Here is a 17,771-nt window from a genome sequence, read left to right on the forward strand (position 1 = left end):
TTTGAACAAACTTAGTAGAGAACCACTAAATGATGCTACATTACAAAATATCAAAGCCATAGTCTCTGTGGTTTGGACAAGAAGATTTTCAAAATCTTAGTAGAGGACCACTAGATGATGTCATATACAAAATATCAAAGCCCTAGGCCCTGTGGTATGGACAAGAGTTTTTTTCAAAGTTTTTTTCATATATAAGTCTATATAAACCATGTGACCCCCAGGGCGGGGCCATATTTTATCCCAGGGAAATAGTCTGAACAATCTTGTTAGAGGATCACTAGATTTTGCTATATACCAAATATCAAAGCCCTATGCCATATGGTTTTGGATAAGAAGATCTGAAACCGTTTAACTGTTGCTGGCCAATGCAACCTTGACCTTTGACCTAATGACGTCAAAATCATTAGGGGTCATCTGTTGGTCATGGCCCAGGCGTTCTTGAGTTATTGCCTGGAAACCATTTTACTGTTCCTGGTCACTGCAACCTTGACCTTTGACATACTGACCTCAAAATCAATAGGGGTCATCAGCTGGTCAAGACCAACCTCCCTATCAACTTTCGTGACCCTAGGCCTAAGCATTATTGAGTTATCATCCGGAAACCGTTTTACTGTTCAGGATCACTTTGACCTTGACCTTTAACATACTGACCTCAAAATCAATAGGAGTCATCTGCTGGTCATTACCAACCTCTCTATCAACTTTCATGATCCTAGGCCCAAGTGTTCTTGAGTTATCATCCGAAAACCGTTTTACTATTTAGGGTCACTGTGACCTTGACCTTTGACATACATACCTCAAAATCAATAAGGGTCATCTGCTGGTGATGACCAATCTCCCTATCAACTTTCATGGTCCTAGGCCCAAGCATTCTTGAGTTATCATCCGGAAACGGATTGGTCTACATTCGGACCGACCGACCGACCGACCTCTGCAAAACAATATACTCCTCCTTCTTCGAAGGGGGGCATAAAAAGTTCCAATCATGAACTTTTCAGTTAACTATTGGTAAAATACTATTTTCTGATGCTGTTTTAATGATGATGACGATTTGAAAATTAAAACCTAATATAGAGTTACTACATTTAATTGAAAATTAAAACCTAATATAGAGTTACTACATTTAATTGAAGCATCACTTTAAAACAATGCTTTGATTACACTTTCATCGTCACTAATGATTTTCACCAAAAGGTACAACATAAATCATCATCATTATCATATACATGCCATTCTTATTTCACTGACAACATTGTAATGAAAATATCTTCATCACTACCAACATTATCATCAAAAACATCTTGTCAACACAATTCAAAATCATTACAATCAGCATCATAACCAACATCACGACCACCACCACAATCATCATAAACCGCAGCAGCAGCAGCAATAAAACTCAAAACAAAATCATCATAAAGAACTGGCATAACTATATGTCATTCTTTTCCCTCCGTTTCTCAATTCCAAAAATAAACACCACCACCATCATCATCAGTGCTATTAATATCATCAGTTGCATTTTCAACATCAGCATTATCAAAGCATTGACAAATGTAATATCAGCATACTTCGCACGAACATCATCATATAAAGCTACAGAATCTATCATAACCATCATAACCATTATCATCATAAGTAGCTTCGCTTTTTCCAACAACAATCTCGTTCCACCACTCCTTCTTTATGAGTTCATCATGTAATCAATATATCTGGTATGGAAAAGAAATTAAACATATGAGTTGGACTCCAAAATCTCACTCCATTTTTCATTCCAAGGTACTTCTAAGTCTTCCGCCATGACTCCACTCCATGACACTACTCCAAGACTCCACTACATATTTTGTCGCATGCCCTGCTCAAACAGCAAAATATCGCATGTCACATTGGTGGCATTCGAAGTATTAACTCCGTGTGGCTCTAAATGCATGCTTATTTATTTTGAAATAAGTACAGTTTGCTAAATAACGAAAGGGGAGGTAGCTATAAACTTTTCCATATAAATCTGATAATTTCTAAGTACAAAGGGGCGATAAATCTTGCAAAAAGCAGGATGGATTTATGTTTCTTTCTGTACAGGGTCAGCTTATGATAGTAAAGAAGTGTTTCAAGTTTCAAAGCAATATCTTTGATAGTTTAGGAGAATAGCTGACCTAAACATACAACTTAACCAGACAACAGCGACACAGACGCAGACGCCAACGCCGATCATGTGATGACAATAACTCATCATTTTTTTTCCCAAAAAATCAGATGAGTTAAAAAATAAAAAAAAATAATACCATGGCAAACACATGAATTTTCTTGCCATGGCAAAATTATTTTACTATGGCAAAAGACCGTTTTGCCATGGCAAAAACAATTTTCTTGAACCTATTTACCAAAAACTAGTAATGATATCATATCAAAACATACTAACTTTAAAATATGTGGGTTAAAATAACAATTTAAGGCAATTTTCATTTTTGTAAAACGCGTATAAATATGGGCTGAATTTGCCAAATACCGGCGTGGCAAAAAGAAACCGGCGGCTATTATATCAAAAATATCAAAATCATTCATGTTTTAGGGAAACAAAAAGTTATTAATATTAAAAGCAACGGCATTACTGGTTTATTACTGAAAATTCATAAGACGAAATACAATAATGTTATATGTATATGTGGCTGTTAAAGCGGCCAACTATAATAAGACTGGTGATTATAGTCAAACTTAACATAACAGGATACTTTTTTAAGATTATGGGAATGATGATGATTTGTTTCATATAATTGTTTACAACAAAAACTATTGATTGCTGTTCGTGTGTTTAGGATGAAAATGTTTATCAGCAATTATTTAACCGTCATCATTATCATCATCATTGATATCCTAAAACCCATCTATCACCCAATTGAGCACTCAGTCATCGCCATTATTATTGACAACAATACAAACACCTGTAGTCATCATCAACATAACAGCAACAAACCATTATCTTCCGACAACATCTGTTTTCATCTTGTTCATCAGCAAAAACGTTAATGAAACTAAGATAACAATGACGATGTAATGACAGATGATTATGATCATGACGATGATATTGACAACAGAGGCAGTGATGAGAGTGGTGATTGTGATGATGATGTATACAATGGTAATGATAACGATGATGATCTGGTGTTGATGTTGTTGCTGCTAATGATAATGGTTGTTGCAGTCGTAAAGATGATAATGTTGATGATAATGCTAGTTATGATGATCTTGACGATAGTGGTGCTGCAGGTGATGAAAGTGTTTGTAAATGATGGTAGTTGTCGTTGTGGTTGTGTTGATAGTCGTGATGCTGATAATAGTAATGGTGATGGGTGATAAAAATATTGATGACGATAACTGTTGCGGTTGTGATGATAGTGGTGGTGGTGGGTGATAAAAATTTTGATGACGATAATGGTTGCGGTTGTGATGATAGTGGTGATGGTGGGTGATAAAAATTTGATGACGATAACATTTGCGGTTGTGATGATAGTGGTTGTGGTGGGTGATAAAGATTTTGATGACGATAACTGTTGCGGTTGCGATGATAGTGGTCGTGGTGGATGATAAAAGTTTTGATGACTATAACTGTTGCGGTTGTCATGATAGTGGTCGTGGTGGATGATAAACATTTTGATGACGATAACTGTTGCGGTTGTCATGATAGTGGTCGTGGTGGGTGATAAAAAATTTGATGACGATAACTGTTGCGGTTGTGATGATAGTGGTGGTGGTGGGTGATAAAAATTTTGATGACGATAACTGTTGCGGTTGTCATGATAGTGGTGCTGATGGTGGTGCTGCTGCTGTTGATGGTGATGATTATTATTATTACTGAAATAATGTTTTTCAAGTTTCCGTGATACTTCAATGTGTTAAAGCTTAAAGCATTACATTATGAATCGATTTTATAAAGCACATATTTGAAAAAGACAATTTGCATGTGTAACAATTGAAATGTGTGGGAAATGACAAAACGATTGACCCATAAACTTCCGATTTTCCCTTTGCAAGAGAAAAAGAAATATTGCCTGTTATCTTTGAAGAATTTTTCTGATCAGAAGACATGGTAATTAGATTGGTGATAAAGGAGTACCCATGCATGAGATAGTGTAATTATGCCATGACTTGCCTAGTGTGTCCATCTATAAAATAAACAAGGTTAATGACCTCATGCGTCCAAATAGGCTATGTGTAGTGTTTGTTTTTTAAATATTTTTTGGGGGAAGGGTGTGTGTGTGTGTGCGGGGGGGGGGGGGGGTTCTTTGTTTGTTTATTTTTTGGGGGTTTTTTTATTTATTTTTTGTGGTTGAGATATTCAAATCTGTTACATGTAATAAAACATTTTGAAAAATTAAAAAGTTCCAATCACGAACTTTCCAGTTAACTATTGGTAAAATACTATCTGATGCTGTTTTAATGATGATGACGATTTGAAAATTAAAACCTAATATAGAGTTACTACATTTAATTGAAGCATCACTTCAAAACAAATGGCAAAATCGTGAACTTTCTTGCCATGGCAAAAAAGACCGTTTTGCCATGGCAAATACAATTTTCTCGTACTTATATACCAATAACTAGTAATGATATCAAAACATACTAACTTTAAAATAGGTGGGTTAATGTAAGAATTTAGGGCAATTTTCATTTTTGTAAAGCGCGTATAAATATGGGCTGAATTTGCCAAATACCGGCGTGGCAAAAAGAAACCGGTGGCTATTATATCAAAGATATCAAAACCTTTCATGATTTAGGGGTAACAATTTCAACAACGGTTGTAAACAACCTTGAGATATGCATATGAGATAATATTTCATTTTTATTTGGCAATAGTTGAATTGATCGGAAGATATTGGTTTTTGCCAAATAATAAAGCTTTGCATTCTGATAGGAAATTAAGTTTATTTTTAACATGGGAGATAACGTTTTGTCCAAAATTTATACTGACTTTCTAGTTTGATCGCTCCTATCTTTTAATTAACATCGACAAAACTGAAGAAATACTCTGAAAATGTGCACATAAAAAACATATTTAACGTATACTTGAGACATTTGACGCAAGTACTATCATTTATAAACATGAGCCGGATTTATGTTAATTAGCTTCTTTAGGTGCGTAGCTACCTGTACGCCAGTTCGCCCGTAATTCCACATATTTTTTTAGATTAAGTATATACTGTTTAAAATTTGTTAAAACTGAGTAAAATATGATAAATTGGTAATATTTGATAAAAGCAGAGTCAGCCTTTGCAGAAAACGAAAACACAAAGACTCAAATTTTTGATTGTTGTTTATGCCAAAATATCTTTAAAGTTCTGTGCTAAAATTATAGTTAAAATAATTAAGTAAAATCCGGTGACCATCTTAACCAAAATGTAACACGGGTGCAAGGATTTGTCTCCAAATGTTTAACATTATGCCCTAAAATGGCCTATATATGTTTATACGGTTTCTTCAGTTACCATAAATTATGAATTTCAATCAGTAATATCAACATTAAGAGCTTAAAATATTACACAATTTTCTGCAAACCATTTTTTCGCCAGGAGCCTTCGCCCCCGCCCCTCCCTACCAGGGCTCTGCCCTGGACCCGATGGGGACCTAAGCGGTTCCCATACTCCTCACCACTCTTTAAATAGGCATTCCTACGCGCCCGGATTCATTAAAGTATACGTTCGCAAAATGAAATATACATGTACATGTTAATCAGATTGAAATATGTGTGCAAATAAAGTTACCTGAGCTATGCTTGTGCTGCGCCTTACAATTCCATAAATCCCAATCTATTTTTTAATGAATACACATGTTCCGAAAAGCTTAAATTTTTCCTCGTGTTAACGCAGTATATTGGAAATTATTCAGTTTGAATCCAGAATTTGTACTATATCATTTACTACAAAAATGTAAAAATAATTATATTTTAATAATCAGTATCGTTTAACATTGGTTAAAGCGTGTGTACAGCATGGCGTAATAATTTTATAAATAACACAAATGTATGTCTCCGTCTCATTTGAAGAAAGTAGTACCACAGACAGCATCGAAATACAGATTATTTTTTCAAACTGATATAAACGACTCAAATAGAAATACTACACAACATTATTACATATGCATTTACGAAACTTAAATTTCTACTTTTATTCCCTACCATTAGTGATATAAGAGAAAAGATAAAAAGATAATTCGTCGGTTTTGACAGAATTGCTGATATACTGAACGGATAGTCGTATTTCCTCACGTAAAATTGATTAACAGCGTACAAATTATAAAAGATTTTCAATATAATTGATATAAAGTAAGGGTAGATTTCCCGGAATCACTGAGCATTCCAAACACAGCTATATAGAGCCACGCATTTGCAGGCCCATAACAAAAAGAAGCTGTCACGGACAAATATTATATAGACAGGTTGCTTCAAAAACTCAACAAGTACACTTTTATTTGATACAAAGTACAGAAAAAAATTGTTTGGAAGGAATGGGTATGGATATTAAAGGATGAGGGGTGGGGTGGGGGAAAGTAGAACAAGGATGATTATGCAAAAGGGAATGCTTAAGTTACCCTACAACGTAAGCACATCAGCGCGTGCGCGCACACACACAGACGCACACACACACGCACGCAATCACACATAACTTACATACATAGATAAACAAGCAAACAAGTAAGATATTAAAATACCGCGGGGGCCGGCCAAGGCAAACAGACCCACAAGGAACAAATGCAAACACATAAGCAGGAAAAAAACAACAGTCGGGTACCGCTTACGGACGGTTGGCATCCACCATTAAGGTGGGCACGGTAACTTACTCAAAGTAAAAGGAGAGGGAATGCAAAAGCAAGCTAGCGCTAATGCAAGGGGAAAGGATTGCGGGGGAAGGGTAGCAATGTGGTTAGTGAGGAGAAAAGTAAAGAAAACGCTTACAACAAACAAGACAGCGTAAGCAGTACAAAATAAATACAAACACATAGTAAATCATGTAAATATTGTGTTTTGAAAAAAAAATCTCTATGCATTTAAAAAATATTTGATCGTACAATACATAACTTATAAACATCAAAATAATTGCAGATATTGCAATCTTTGAGAAAATGTACATTTGAAAACACTACAAAGTACGCAAAGACCTGAGAAAACTACTTTGTGTTTATTCAATGTCAAAGTCTAAACAGTTTCGTTGAAATAGTTAGCTTGACAACCATATATGGAGATAGTTTGTTTAACCTGTGTGTCAATAAATAGAACGTCTACCTTGAAATCTGATATTGTCGATCAAGGTTGTCATAAAGAGAACCTCGTTTTTTACATGCAAATTTCAATGTGGGGTAGGCATTGGAATATCGTTAAAAATTAATTTGAGAAGTAAACACATTTGTTAAAGTATAAATACATTATCTGATGTCGATAAAAAAAGTAGAAAAGGTGCAGTAAATAGTCCTTTATCCCCATAAAATATAACTTAGATGTTTACTAAAACAAGGAGATATTTCTTCAAATAAAATATTTGCCATTTTAAACATAAGTATGTTACATTCAAGAGAGAAATTTGTTTCACAGACATGACGCTACACTGTTTTACGCGCAGAGGATGGAATGGTACTTTGCGGTTGCTTCTGAACAATATGAACAATATATGGCAAGAAATCGTGAGAGTTCTTACTTTGAACGTTGTTAGAACATTTCGATGATGGTGTTACGATAGTAACGAAGCCATCCTTTAAAATAAAAACAAGAGGACCATGATGGTCCTGAATCGCTCACCTGTCCCCATATGACCCAGTTTTGAACTGAGTATGACGTTTTTTCTATTATTTGACATTGTGAACTAGTTTTTGAGCTGATGTGACCCAGTTTTGAACTTGATCTAGATATCGTCAAAGTAAAATTCTGACCAATTTTCATGAAGATCCATTTAAAAATATGGCCTCTAGAGAGGTCACAAGGTTTCTCTATTATTTAACCTAATGACCTAGTTTTAAGGCACATGACCCAGTTTTAAACTTGACCTATATACATGTATCATAAAGATGAACATTTTCATGAAGATCTCATAAAAATATGGCCTCTAGAGAGGTCAAAAGGTGTTTCTATTTTTATACCTACTGACATAGTTTTTAAACGCACGCAATTCAGTTTCGCTCTTGACCTAGATATCATTAAGGTGAACAGTCTGACCAATTTTCATGAAGATCCATTGTAAAATATGGCCGTTAGAGAAGTCAAAAGGTTTTTCTATTTTAAGACCTCCTGACCTTATTTTTGACCGCAGTTGACCTAGTTTTGAACTGGACCTAGATATTATCAAGATAAACATTCAAACCAACTTTTATACAGATCCCATGAACAGTATGGCCTATAAACCTGATCGAGATACCATCAAGGTGGACAGTTCAATTTTCATGAAGCTCTATTGAAAAATATGGCCTCTAAAGAGGTCACAAGGTTTTTCTATTTTTAGACCTTCTGAACTAGTTTTGACCGCACGTGACCCAGTTTCGAATTTGACCTAGATATCATCGAGGTGAACATTCTGACTAATTTTCATGAAGATCCATTGCAAAGTATGGCTTCTAGAAAAATCACTAGGTTTTACCACTTTTAGACCTACTGGCCATTTTTTATCGTACGTGACCCAATTTCAAACCTGACCTAGATATCATCGAGGTGAACATTCTGACTAATTTTCATGAAGATCCATTGAAGAATATAGCCTCTAGGGAGGTAACAAGGGTTTTCTATTTTTATACCTACTGACCTAGTTTTGAACCGCACATAATCCAGTTTCAAACTTTATTTAGATATTATCAATTCAAATACCCTGACCAATTTTCATGAAAATCCATTGAGAAATATGGCCTCTAGAGAGGTCATAAGGTTTTTCTATTTTTAGACTTACTGGCCTAATTTTTGACTGCAGTTGACCAGTTTTCAAATTTTTGCTAGATACCACCAAGGAGAACATTCTGACCAATTTTCATGATATCCATTGAAAGATATGGCCTCTAGGGAGGCAAAAATGACATTTGCGGATGTCTCTAAATTGCTTTTTGTACTTTTAGCATGTGTAAATGTTGAGTTCTGCTCAACTCGGGGCTAGAGGGCGTGGACGGTAGCATGCATTTCCACTACCGTCCATGAACAGGCTCAATCAAATCGACCCTGCAACATTTTCATTTTTGTTGTGTTGAACACCTGTGAAGTTCCCACTTTTCTTTATTTTTCTATTTTTTGACCTGCTGTTTTAAACAGCACGTAATTTATTTTCAAACTTGACCAAGATATCATCAAGTTGAACATTTTGACCAACTTTCATGAAGATTCTTTGAGAAATAAATTATGGCCTTTAGAGAGGTCAAAATGTATTTTTTATATTTTAAGACCTGCTGACCTAGTTTTTGATCGCAGTTGACTTGACCAAGTTTCAAATTTGATATAGATATTATCAAGATTAATATTCTCACCAATTTTCATGAAGATCTCATGAAAAATATAGTCTCTAGAGAGGTCACAACGTTTTTCTATTTTTAGACCTACTGACCTAGTTTTTGACCGCACGTAACCCAGTTTCAAAGTTAACCTAGATGTCATCAAGATGAACATTCTGACTAACTTTCATAAAACTCCCATGAAAAATGTGACTTCTACAGTGGTCACAAGCAAAAATTTACACACGGACGGACGGACGACGGACGCCGCGCGATCACAAAAGCTCACCTTGTGACTTTGTGACAGGTGAGCTAAAAATACGGAACAGGAGTAATAAGTAATAAAGCTAAAAGTATATCTTAATGTCCCTACGTGGTTATATTTTTTCTACAAAAATGGAACTAAATCAAATTGATACACTTAACCATATGTGTTAGATTTATCCGGACGCCCCAAAAATTGATTTTGGGACGACCAAGGTTGGTCTGGTCGTAAAGGCGTTACGCTCATGTGCAAAAACAAGTGATTCACTTCTTGTAAAAATGATTGTATCAAGTGTTTTATGTAAGTAGAAACTGATGCAACAACTTAATCAAATACGGAAATAAATTTGATTTATTTTAACTCGTTTTTGTACGTTTTAAATATATAAAATCTTTCTTGTCAGTTTACGGACAAGATCCGTCAACATTAAAGTCATATTCTAGCTTTTCAATGAAGAGTGAAGCCAAAGGTGGTCCTTTGAGAATTGTTTTCTTCGCGTTATACTAGAACTACCTATATTTTACAAGTCAGACGAATACCTTTCACACATGTACCAATTTCATACATCAAGGTAGGATTTGAAGGCACAGCAACCTATGAATGAGGCACTACAAATCATTGGGCAACCCCATTAATAATAAATGTCACAGGGTCACATATATGTACATATACATAATATTTATATAGCTCATTTCTCAATAACTACAGGTAAAACTACGTTGTAACATATTTGTTCTGAAAGATACTGCTTGTTTATACAGATCTAATAACACTTTTTTCACTTTTCAAGTTATGTTAAACAGGAATCCATTTGCATGGCAAAATACAATTTTCCATAAAGAATTGTTGTTCCTTCTCTTGAGAAGGAATATTTTAATTCGATAAATCACACTTGTCTGAACTACTGATATCGAAAGCTGTTGTAATTACAAGCTGGCCAATTAAACTCCGTGACCTTAGAAATAACCTCTGACGTTAAACTATTCTTTCCTAATTGAGGCGACTCTCTGAATGAACGCGTTCCATGGATTACATATTACTAAACCCAAGGATTATTGATTGATTCTTTTATTTCTTCCATTCTTGAAGAATATTACATATGTACATTCAGTCGACCAAATAGACATATATCAGCAAATTTAAATGTAAACAACTAAATATTATCGTTACATTCAAATGCATGGTTAATATGTGAAAACAAAGCTCATTGCGACCCTCTAATTATGCGCAACAAATTCATGCATCGAATCGTAATGGATTGACCGGGTCAATGTTTTATTGCCATATTTACTCTACTGAAAGTGGTAACATAGTTAATTTGTTGTCGGATTTAACAATATATGTTAAATAATTAGCGTAAATACTTACCTGACATTTTTTGGCAGTATAAAACAGACATTGCAAAAAATATGGATGTATGCCCTAGAAGGAACTTTTGCTATGCTTTAACTTGTTAAACACGAGTACTGAATTATAATAAATTCAAACTTACTTCGAAGCAGGTAAAAGTTAATACAACAGTATGAAATAGTTTTCTTTTTTTTTTTGTGAAGGCATATAAATACAGGTTGAATTTGCCAAAAAGAATCCGGCGGCTATTCATTCATAAATGTTCAAACATTTGTCAATATTAGAAACAGAACAGTACATAATGGATCTTTTATTGTTGTACACAAATTACAAAACATATATTTTGCAACAGCAGATCTTTAGTGCAAATAGTACTGTAAATAAGCCGATATCGATGATCTGTTGTTACAGTACAGAAACAGCGAAACTTGTATAAAACCTGAAACTGAAAGTAAATTTCGTAATATTATGGGTAATCCCCGATTTTTCCCAATGAGTGTGTTTAAACGCGTCATCAAAAATTACAAAGCAACAACGGTTCGAAATAAAGGACATATTGTTAAAGTACATGTCCATGTACAAAACTTCCTCCTACAGAAGAACTTGAAAAGGCCAATTTATTCTTCTACCATGGGCGGCTCCGCGGGGATACGGGTCGGCGGAGGCGGGGGGGGGGGGGTCCGGATCCTCCTCCCCGCTCACACACACCCTAGATTTTCAAAGTTAATGGTGAAAACGTTTAAAGCTGCACTCTGAAAATTGAATAAAAATAAGTTCATTACGGGAAAAGCAATTAGGAATTATATCGCAATACAATGCATAAGGAGAGGTTGGCAGGACTGGCACTTATTCACCTTAGCAATTCGCTTGATATTTAGTAGACACAGTGATATATGTCAATAGATTAAAAAAGACAGGCAACAGGAGGCTTTTTTAGTCGAGTCTTTTTGTTTAGGTCAGGTGAATGGGCATAAATGTATGTGAATTACACTGAATCTATACAGACAAAACCTAATGAATTTTTCGTCTATGTTCATCCGTACCCCCACTATGCTCGTTTTCATATCATGAAAAAATTTGTAAAATAATATTGTATATCTAATTTTCGAAGTGATGATTACATTTTTGATGGGATTCAGATTCTTGCTGTTTTATTCTAAAACGCTGGAAATTCTCTGTCTGTTGACCCCGAGAAACAAAACTTTTTCGTGGGACACCCCCTCCCAAACATTGGCAGTGAGATCAGTTTGTTTGCTGATAAACTAGTCTTTATATTATTATTGACCAACCTGACCCCTATTTGGATCCCACGCCCCCTCCTGGAAAAAAATCTGGATCCGACCCTGTGTCCTGTATATACAGTGCCCTGGTCGGTCCATCGCCGCATACTGTAAGCTCGAAACAACAAAACGATACTACGATGTTGAAAAGTCTAAATAACGAAACTACGATGGTGAAACATTGCTGATGAAAACATTAAACGATTAAAAGTCTAAATTATTTCGTATTTTTCACCATCGAAGCAAGAAGCCTTTACCCTATTACAATTATAATAATACAAGAACACTTACATATATGATGATAAGATGTCATTTTTTTAAAAATATAATTTATTTGCCTCTAAAGTAAAAGAAATTGTTAAGTTTGGCGATTTTCCCTATATGTTCAATATAAGCAGTGGTGATACTTTTAAGACAAAATTGGAAGCAAGAAGGTGTTTAGTTAGAGTAAATATTTTCACATTATATTGAAGACAAGAGATTAATGCATACTGTCATATGTGCTAAAATATTCACAAACCAAAAGACATATTTGAAATCTACCATTGAAAATAATAAATTTCCTATATAATCTATTGCTCAAAGTAATATCAGCAGAGAAACCAATATTGATTAAGAGGGGAGGGTGGGCAACCTACTATGATATGCCAGTCAAATATAACAAAAGTTGGGGATGATAAGATTGTGGTTGAAACTTTTGAATAAAATGTGAAATATTAGTATCGGATGTACTACCTGTTATTCATTCTAATACTGAGGGAAATATGTCACTGTATAGGATTGGGGGAAAAGTGTGTACATGTATTTATTGGCGGCCGGGTAGCTCAGTTAGCAGAGCATCGGAACGGTATTCAGAGGCCCCAGATTCGAGTACAGGTCTGGCTGCACATTTTCCTGTGGCGACCAACGTGGGACCGTGAGGGCATTACACTGGTTAGTCTCCGACACCTGTAATTACTTGATTTATAAAGTACCCGTTGAAATATATGATGACGAATTTCAAAATGGCGGGGAAATATGTCAGGGTATAGGACTTGAATATCAAAACGGGAAGAATGTATGTAGAAGGCCGGGTAGCTTAGTCAGTAGAACATCGGTGCGATATTTCGAGGCACCGGGTTCGAGTCCCCACTCTGCTGCATTTTTTTTTCGGTCACCCGCTTTGACATTTTGTTAATCTCTGCTTGTATTTAGATCTGAAGTGTGCATTATTACAACAGTTATAATATGCTATGCACACAATCTTGCAGAAATAATGTACATTTGTGTTTTATAACTTATTTTACTTTTATTATTTACAGTGTGTATCCGTCCCAAAGAGATCGACCTCATTTTCAAATCATTGAGAGGAAAGGCATCAACCTCATTTTCAAATCATTGAGAGAAAAACACTGATAAGAACTCTATGAATAAAGGAGATTTTAAATGCATATATTATATAATTTCATTTAGTGTCCAAGAAGATCGAAGTATATATCTAAAATTGTACATACATGTACAAAAATCCTTCAATTTCAGACGACGTTTATAATTACGTTCAACCTCGTATAACTGTAATTGCGTCAGAATGACAATAATACGACGTTGAAAACTCAAAATAACGGTGGCGAATACCCGAAAGTACCATGGTATACAGCCTAAAGTACGATGGTGAAATGCAGAAACTACGATGTTGAAAAATCAAAATTAAAAGCATAATCACCATGGTGGAAAGTCGAAACAACAAAACAATGGTGTAGAGAAGTCGAAACAACAAAACCATGGTGAAGAGAAGTCGAAACAACAAAACCATGGTGGAAAGTCAAAACAACAAAACCATGGTGTAGAGAAGTCGAAACAACAAAACCATGGTGGAAAGTCGAAACAACAGAACCATGGTGTAGAGAAGTCGAAACAACAAAACCATGGTGTAGAGAAGTCGAAACAACAAAACCATGGAGAAAAGTCGAAACAACAAAACCATGGTGTAGAGAAGTCGAAACAACAAAACCATGGTGGAAAGTCGAAACAACAAAACCATGGTGTAGAGAAGTCGAAACAACAAAACCATGGTGTAGAGAAGTCGAAACAACAAAACCATGGAGGAAAGTCGAAACAACAAAACCATGGTGTAGAGAAGTCGAAACAACAAAACCATGGTGGAAAGTCGAAACAACAAAACCATGGTGTAGAGAAGTCGAAACAACAAAACCATGGTGGAAAGTCGAAACAACAAAACCATGGTGGAAAGTCGAAACAACAAAACCATAATGTAGAGAAGTCGAAACAACAAAACCATGGTGTAGAGAAGTCGAAACAATGAAACCACACGTGGTGAAAAGTCTAAAGTACTGTGACAGAAGTACGAAATAAAATCTTTTTACAATCGCAGCTTTGTTGTTTCGACTTTTCACCATCGTAGTTTCGTGTTTTCATCATCGTGGTTTCGACTTTTGACTATCCATCGTAGCACCGTAATTTCAACTTTTCCGCATTCTTTTTTTCGTATCAGATGTATTGAATACTTGATGAAGGTCATAAAGAAGGAAAGTGGTTGAAAAAGAAAACTGGTGGAAATACTATTGATGTTGATGACGATGATGATGCTATTACCTCTGTTAATGTTTAATACATAATGCTGATGATGAAAATGCAGCTGATAATGTTACTTGCACTGATGATGATGATGTTGTTGTAAAAATCAATTGAGAAAGGGAATGAAAAGAATGACATGTAGTTATGCTGCTTCTTTACAGTGATTTTGTTTTTGTTTACTGCTGCTGCTGCTGCTGGTGATGATGATGGTGATGATGATGATTTTGATGACAGGATGTTTTTCATGATAATTTTGATTATGATGAAGATATTCTGTTATATTGATGTCAGTGGAAAAAAAAAACATGTATATGATAATGATGATGATTCATAATGTTGTTATTGATGAAAGTTATTGATATTTGTAAAGATGGAGGTGTAATTAAAACATTTGGTTTGAAAGATACTTCAATTAGATGTAATGATTGTATATAAGGGTTTAATTTTTAAATGATCATCAGTCTCATCAGTATCAGACAGATCCTCATGGTCTTCTTACCAATATTGAACTAGAAACATCGTGATTGGAATGTTTTAGTTTTTTCACATTATTTGAATACCATATTTGTATTTCTCAAAATATATGTAATATAACTTCATACATATTTGGACGCATGAAAACATTAACCTTGTTTATATTATACATCGAACACACTTGGTTTATCAGTTCAAGTCATGGCATTATTCCACTGCTGCATGCTTGGGTGCTTCTTTATCACCGATCCAGTTATCATGTCTTCTGATAAAAAAATCTTGAAAGATAATATGCAATAATGAATAAAATATTTTCTTGCCGTGGAAAAAAGGACCATTAGAAGGTTAAAGTTCAATTGTCTTGTTATCATATTGTGTTTGTGAATCTCCGTGAGGTCGGCATATTTCAAAATATAGAAGACTGACATAAATGGATCATCATCATCATCATCACCAGTAGCTTCGCTATTTCCAAAAACATTCTCGTCCCACTTTCCTTCTTTATGACCTTCATTAGGTTATCAATTTATCTGATATAAAAAACAAGAGGACCATGAAGGCCCTGTATCGCTCACCTGACCTATTGACCTAAAGATCATAAAGATTAGTATTCTGACCAAGTTTCATTAAGATATGGTCATAAATGTGGCCTCTAAAGTGTTAACTAGCTATTCCTTTGATTTGACCCCACGACCTAGTTTTTGACCCTACATGACTCACATTTGAACTTGACCTAAAGATCATCAAGATTAACATTCCGCTAAGTTTCATGAAGATACAGTCATAAATGTGGCCTCTAATGTGTTAACAAGCTTTTCCTTTGATTTAACCTAGTGACCTAGTTATTGACCCCAACTGACCCAGATTTAAACTTGACCTAAAGATCATTAAGATTAACATTCTGACCAAGTTTTATTAAGATATGTTCATAAATATGGCCTCTAAAGTGTAAACTAACTTTTCCATTGATTTGACCCTGTGACCTAGTTTTTGACCCGACATAGCTCAGATTCCAACTTGTCCTAAATATCCTCAAGTTTAACATTCTGACCAAGATTCATGAAGATACAGTCATAAATGTGGCCTCTACAGTGTTAACAGGCTTTTCCTTTGATTTAACCTAGTGACCTAGTTTCTAACCCAACCTGACCCAGATTTGAACTTGACCTATAGATCATCAAGATTAACATTTTGATCAAGTTTCATTAAGATATGGCCATAACTGTGGCCTCTACAGTGTAAACTAGCTTTTCGTTTGATTTAACCTAGTGACCTACTTTTTAATTCTACATTAGTCCAAAATTTTATTGAGGGTAACATTTTGACCAAGTTTCATTAAAACTGGACCAAAAATGTGACCTCAAGAGTGTTAACAGTCAAATTGTTGACGACGGACGACGACGGACGACGGACACAGGGTGATTACAAAAGCTCACCTTTGAGCACTTCGTGCTCAGGTGAGCTAAAAAGAAACTCCAAAATCTCACTCCATTTTTTCACTCCAAGGTCACTCCAAAATCTCACTCCATACAGCGGCCGGGAATGAGTGAACCATATTTTAAAAACAGGAAAGCAAAATAATATTGAAACAAGAGTAAGTCAAAATAGATCTATATACATGTACGTATGGTATTTTTAACCTCAGCGGATCTTGTTTCCACTCTCAAAAAAATTTGAGGTATCTGTTAAAAATAGACACGAATTGTCATTATCACGAGTTTACATGTTTATACGACTATACGCCAGCAGACCTATTGTAAAAGTGTCTTCTTACGGTTGTAAGCGGACACTTTACTCTCTATAAAATTCGAGAGTAAATTAATAATTTTCTAAACTTTCATAACAGTAAGAAAGAAAACAAACACAGAAAGTAGGAATAAGGCTAATATTTTGGCAGTAAGTATCGATTTACAAGATATATCAACACAATGCACGTTTAATTAAGTGTTCATCTGTTCCGAATGTCGTAGTGGTGTTCCGGTTGTGGTGTTCCGGTTGTTGTAGTGTCGTTGGAATGGAATGGAAAACTGAAACGAAACTAACTTAGAATTGAACAAAATTTTTAATTAAACTAAAAGAAAAGTAACAAGAAGCCTTGCTTTGCTTTAACTGAAAAAGAACTATTTTTAGAGACAATTAAATGTAAAACCATCAGCGTCATATCCTCCTGAGTAACTCCGCCTGTGAAATAACTGTATGTGAAAATAAAAAGAAAATTCAATAATACTTGAATAAGAATATTTTCTTTCTCGCTTAGTGTCCATAAATATGCAGACAACAATAAAATCTTTTATAAAAATCTAAACTATTACAGATCGATTGATAAGAATGCTTCAGACCGCTTAAGCATATGGGGAGGGTGGGTAGGGCATTCACTATTT

The 17,771-nt window shown here is 35.0% G+C and overlaps 1 protein-coding gene across 1 annotated transcript; it reads left to right on the plus strand.

Annotated features, from left to right (window-relative positions):
• Positions 1-3,429: 3,429 nt before the first annotated feature.
• Positions 3,430-14,644, plus strand: LOC128548181 (putative uncharacterized protein DDB_G0279653). Its single transcript, XM_053522616.1, has 2 exons — positions 3,430-3,516; positions 14,036-14,644. Exons 1-2 carry the CDS (start codon positions 3,430-3,432, stop codon positions 14,642-14,644), a joined length of 696 nt encoding a protein of 231 aa, XP_053378591.1.
• Positions 14,645-17,771: the final 3,127 nt, after the last annotated feature.

Source organism: Mercenaria mercenaria, chromosome 14 (genome assembly GCF_021730395.1).
Source record: "Mercenaria mercenaria strain notata chromosome 14, MADL_Memer_1, whole genome shotgun sequence".
NCBI lineage: Eukaryota > Metazoa > Mollusca > Bivalvia > Venerida > Veneridae > Mercenaria > Mercenaria mercenaria.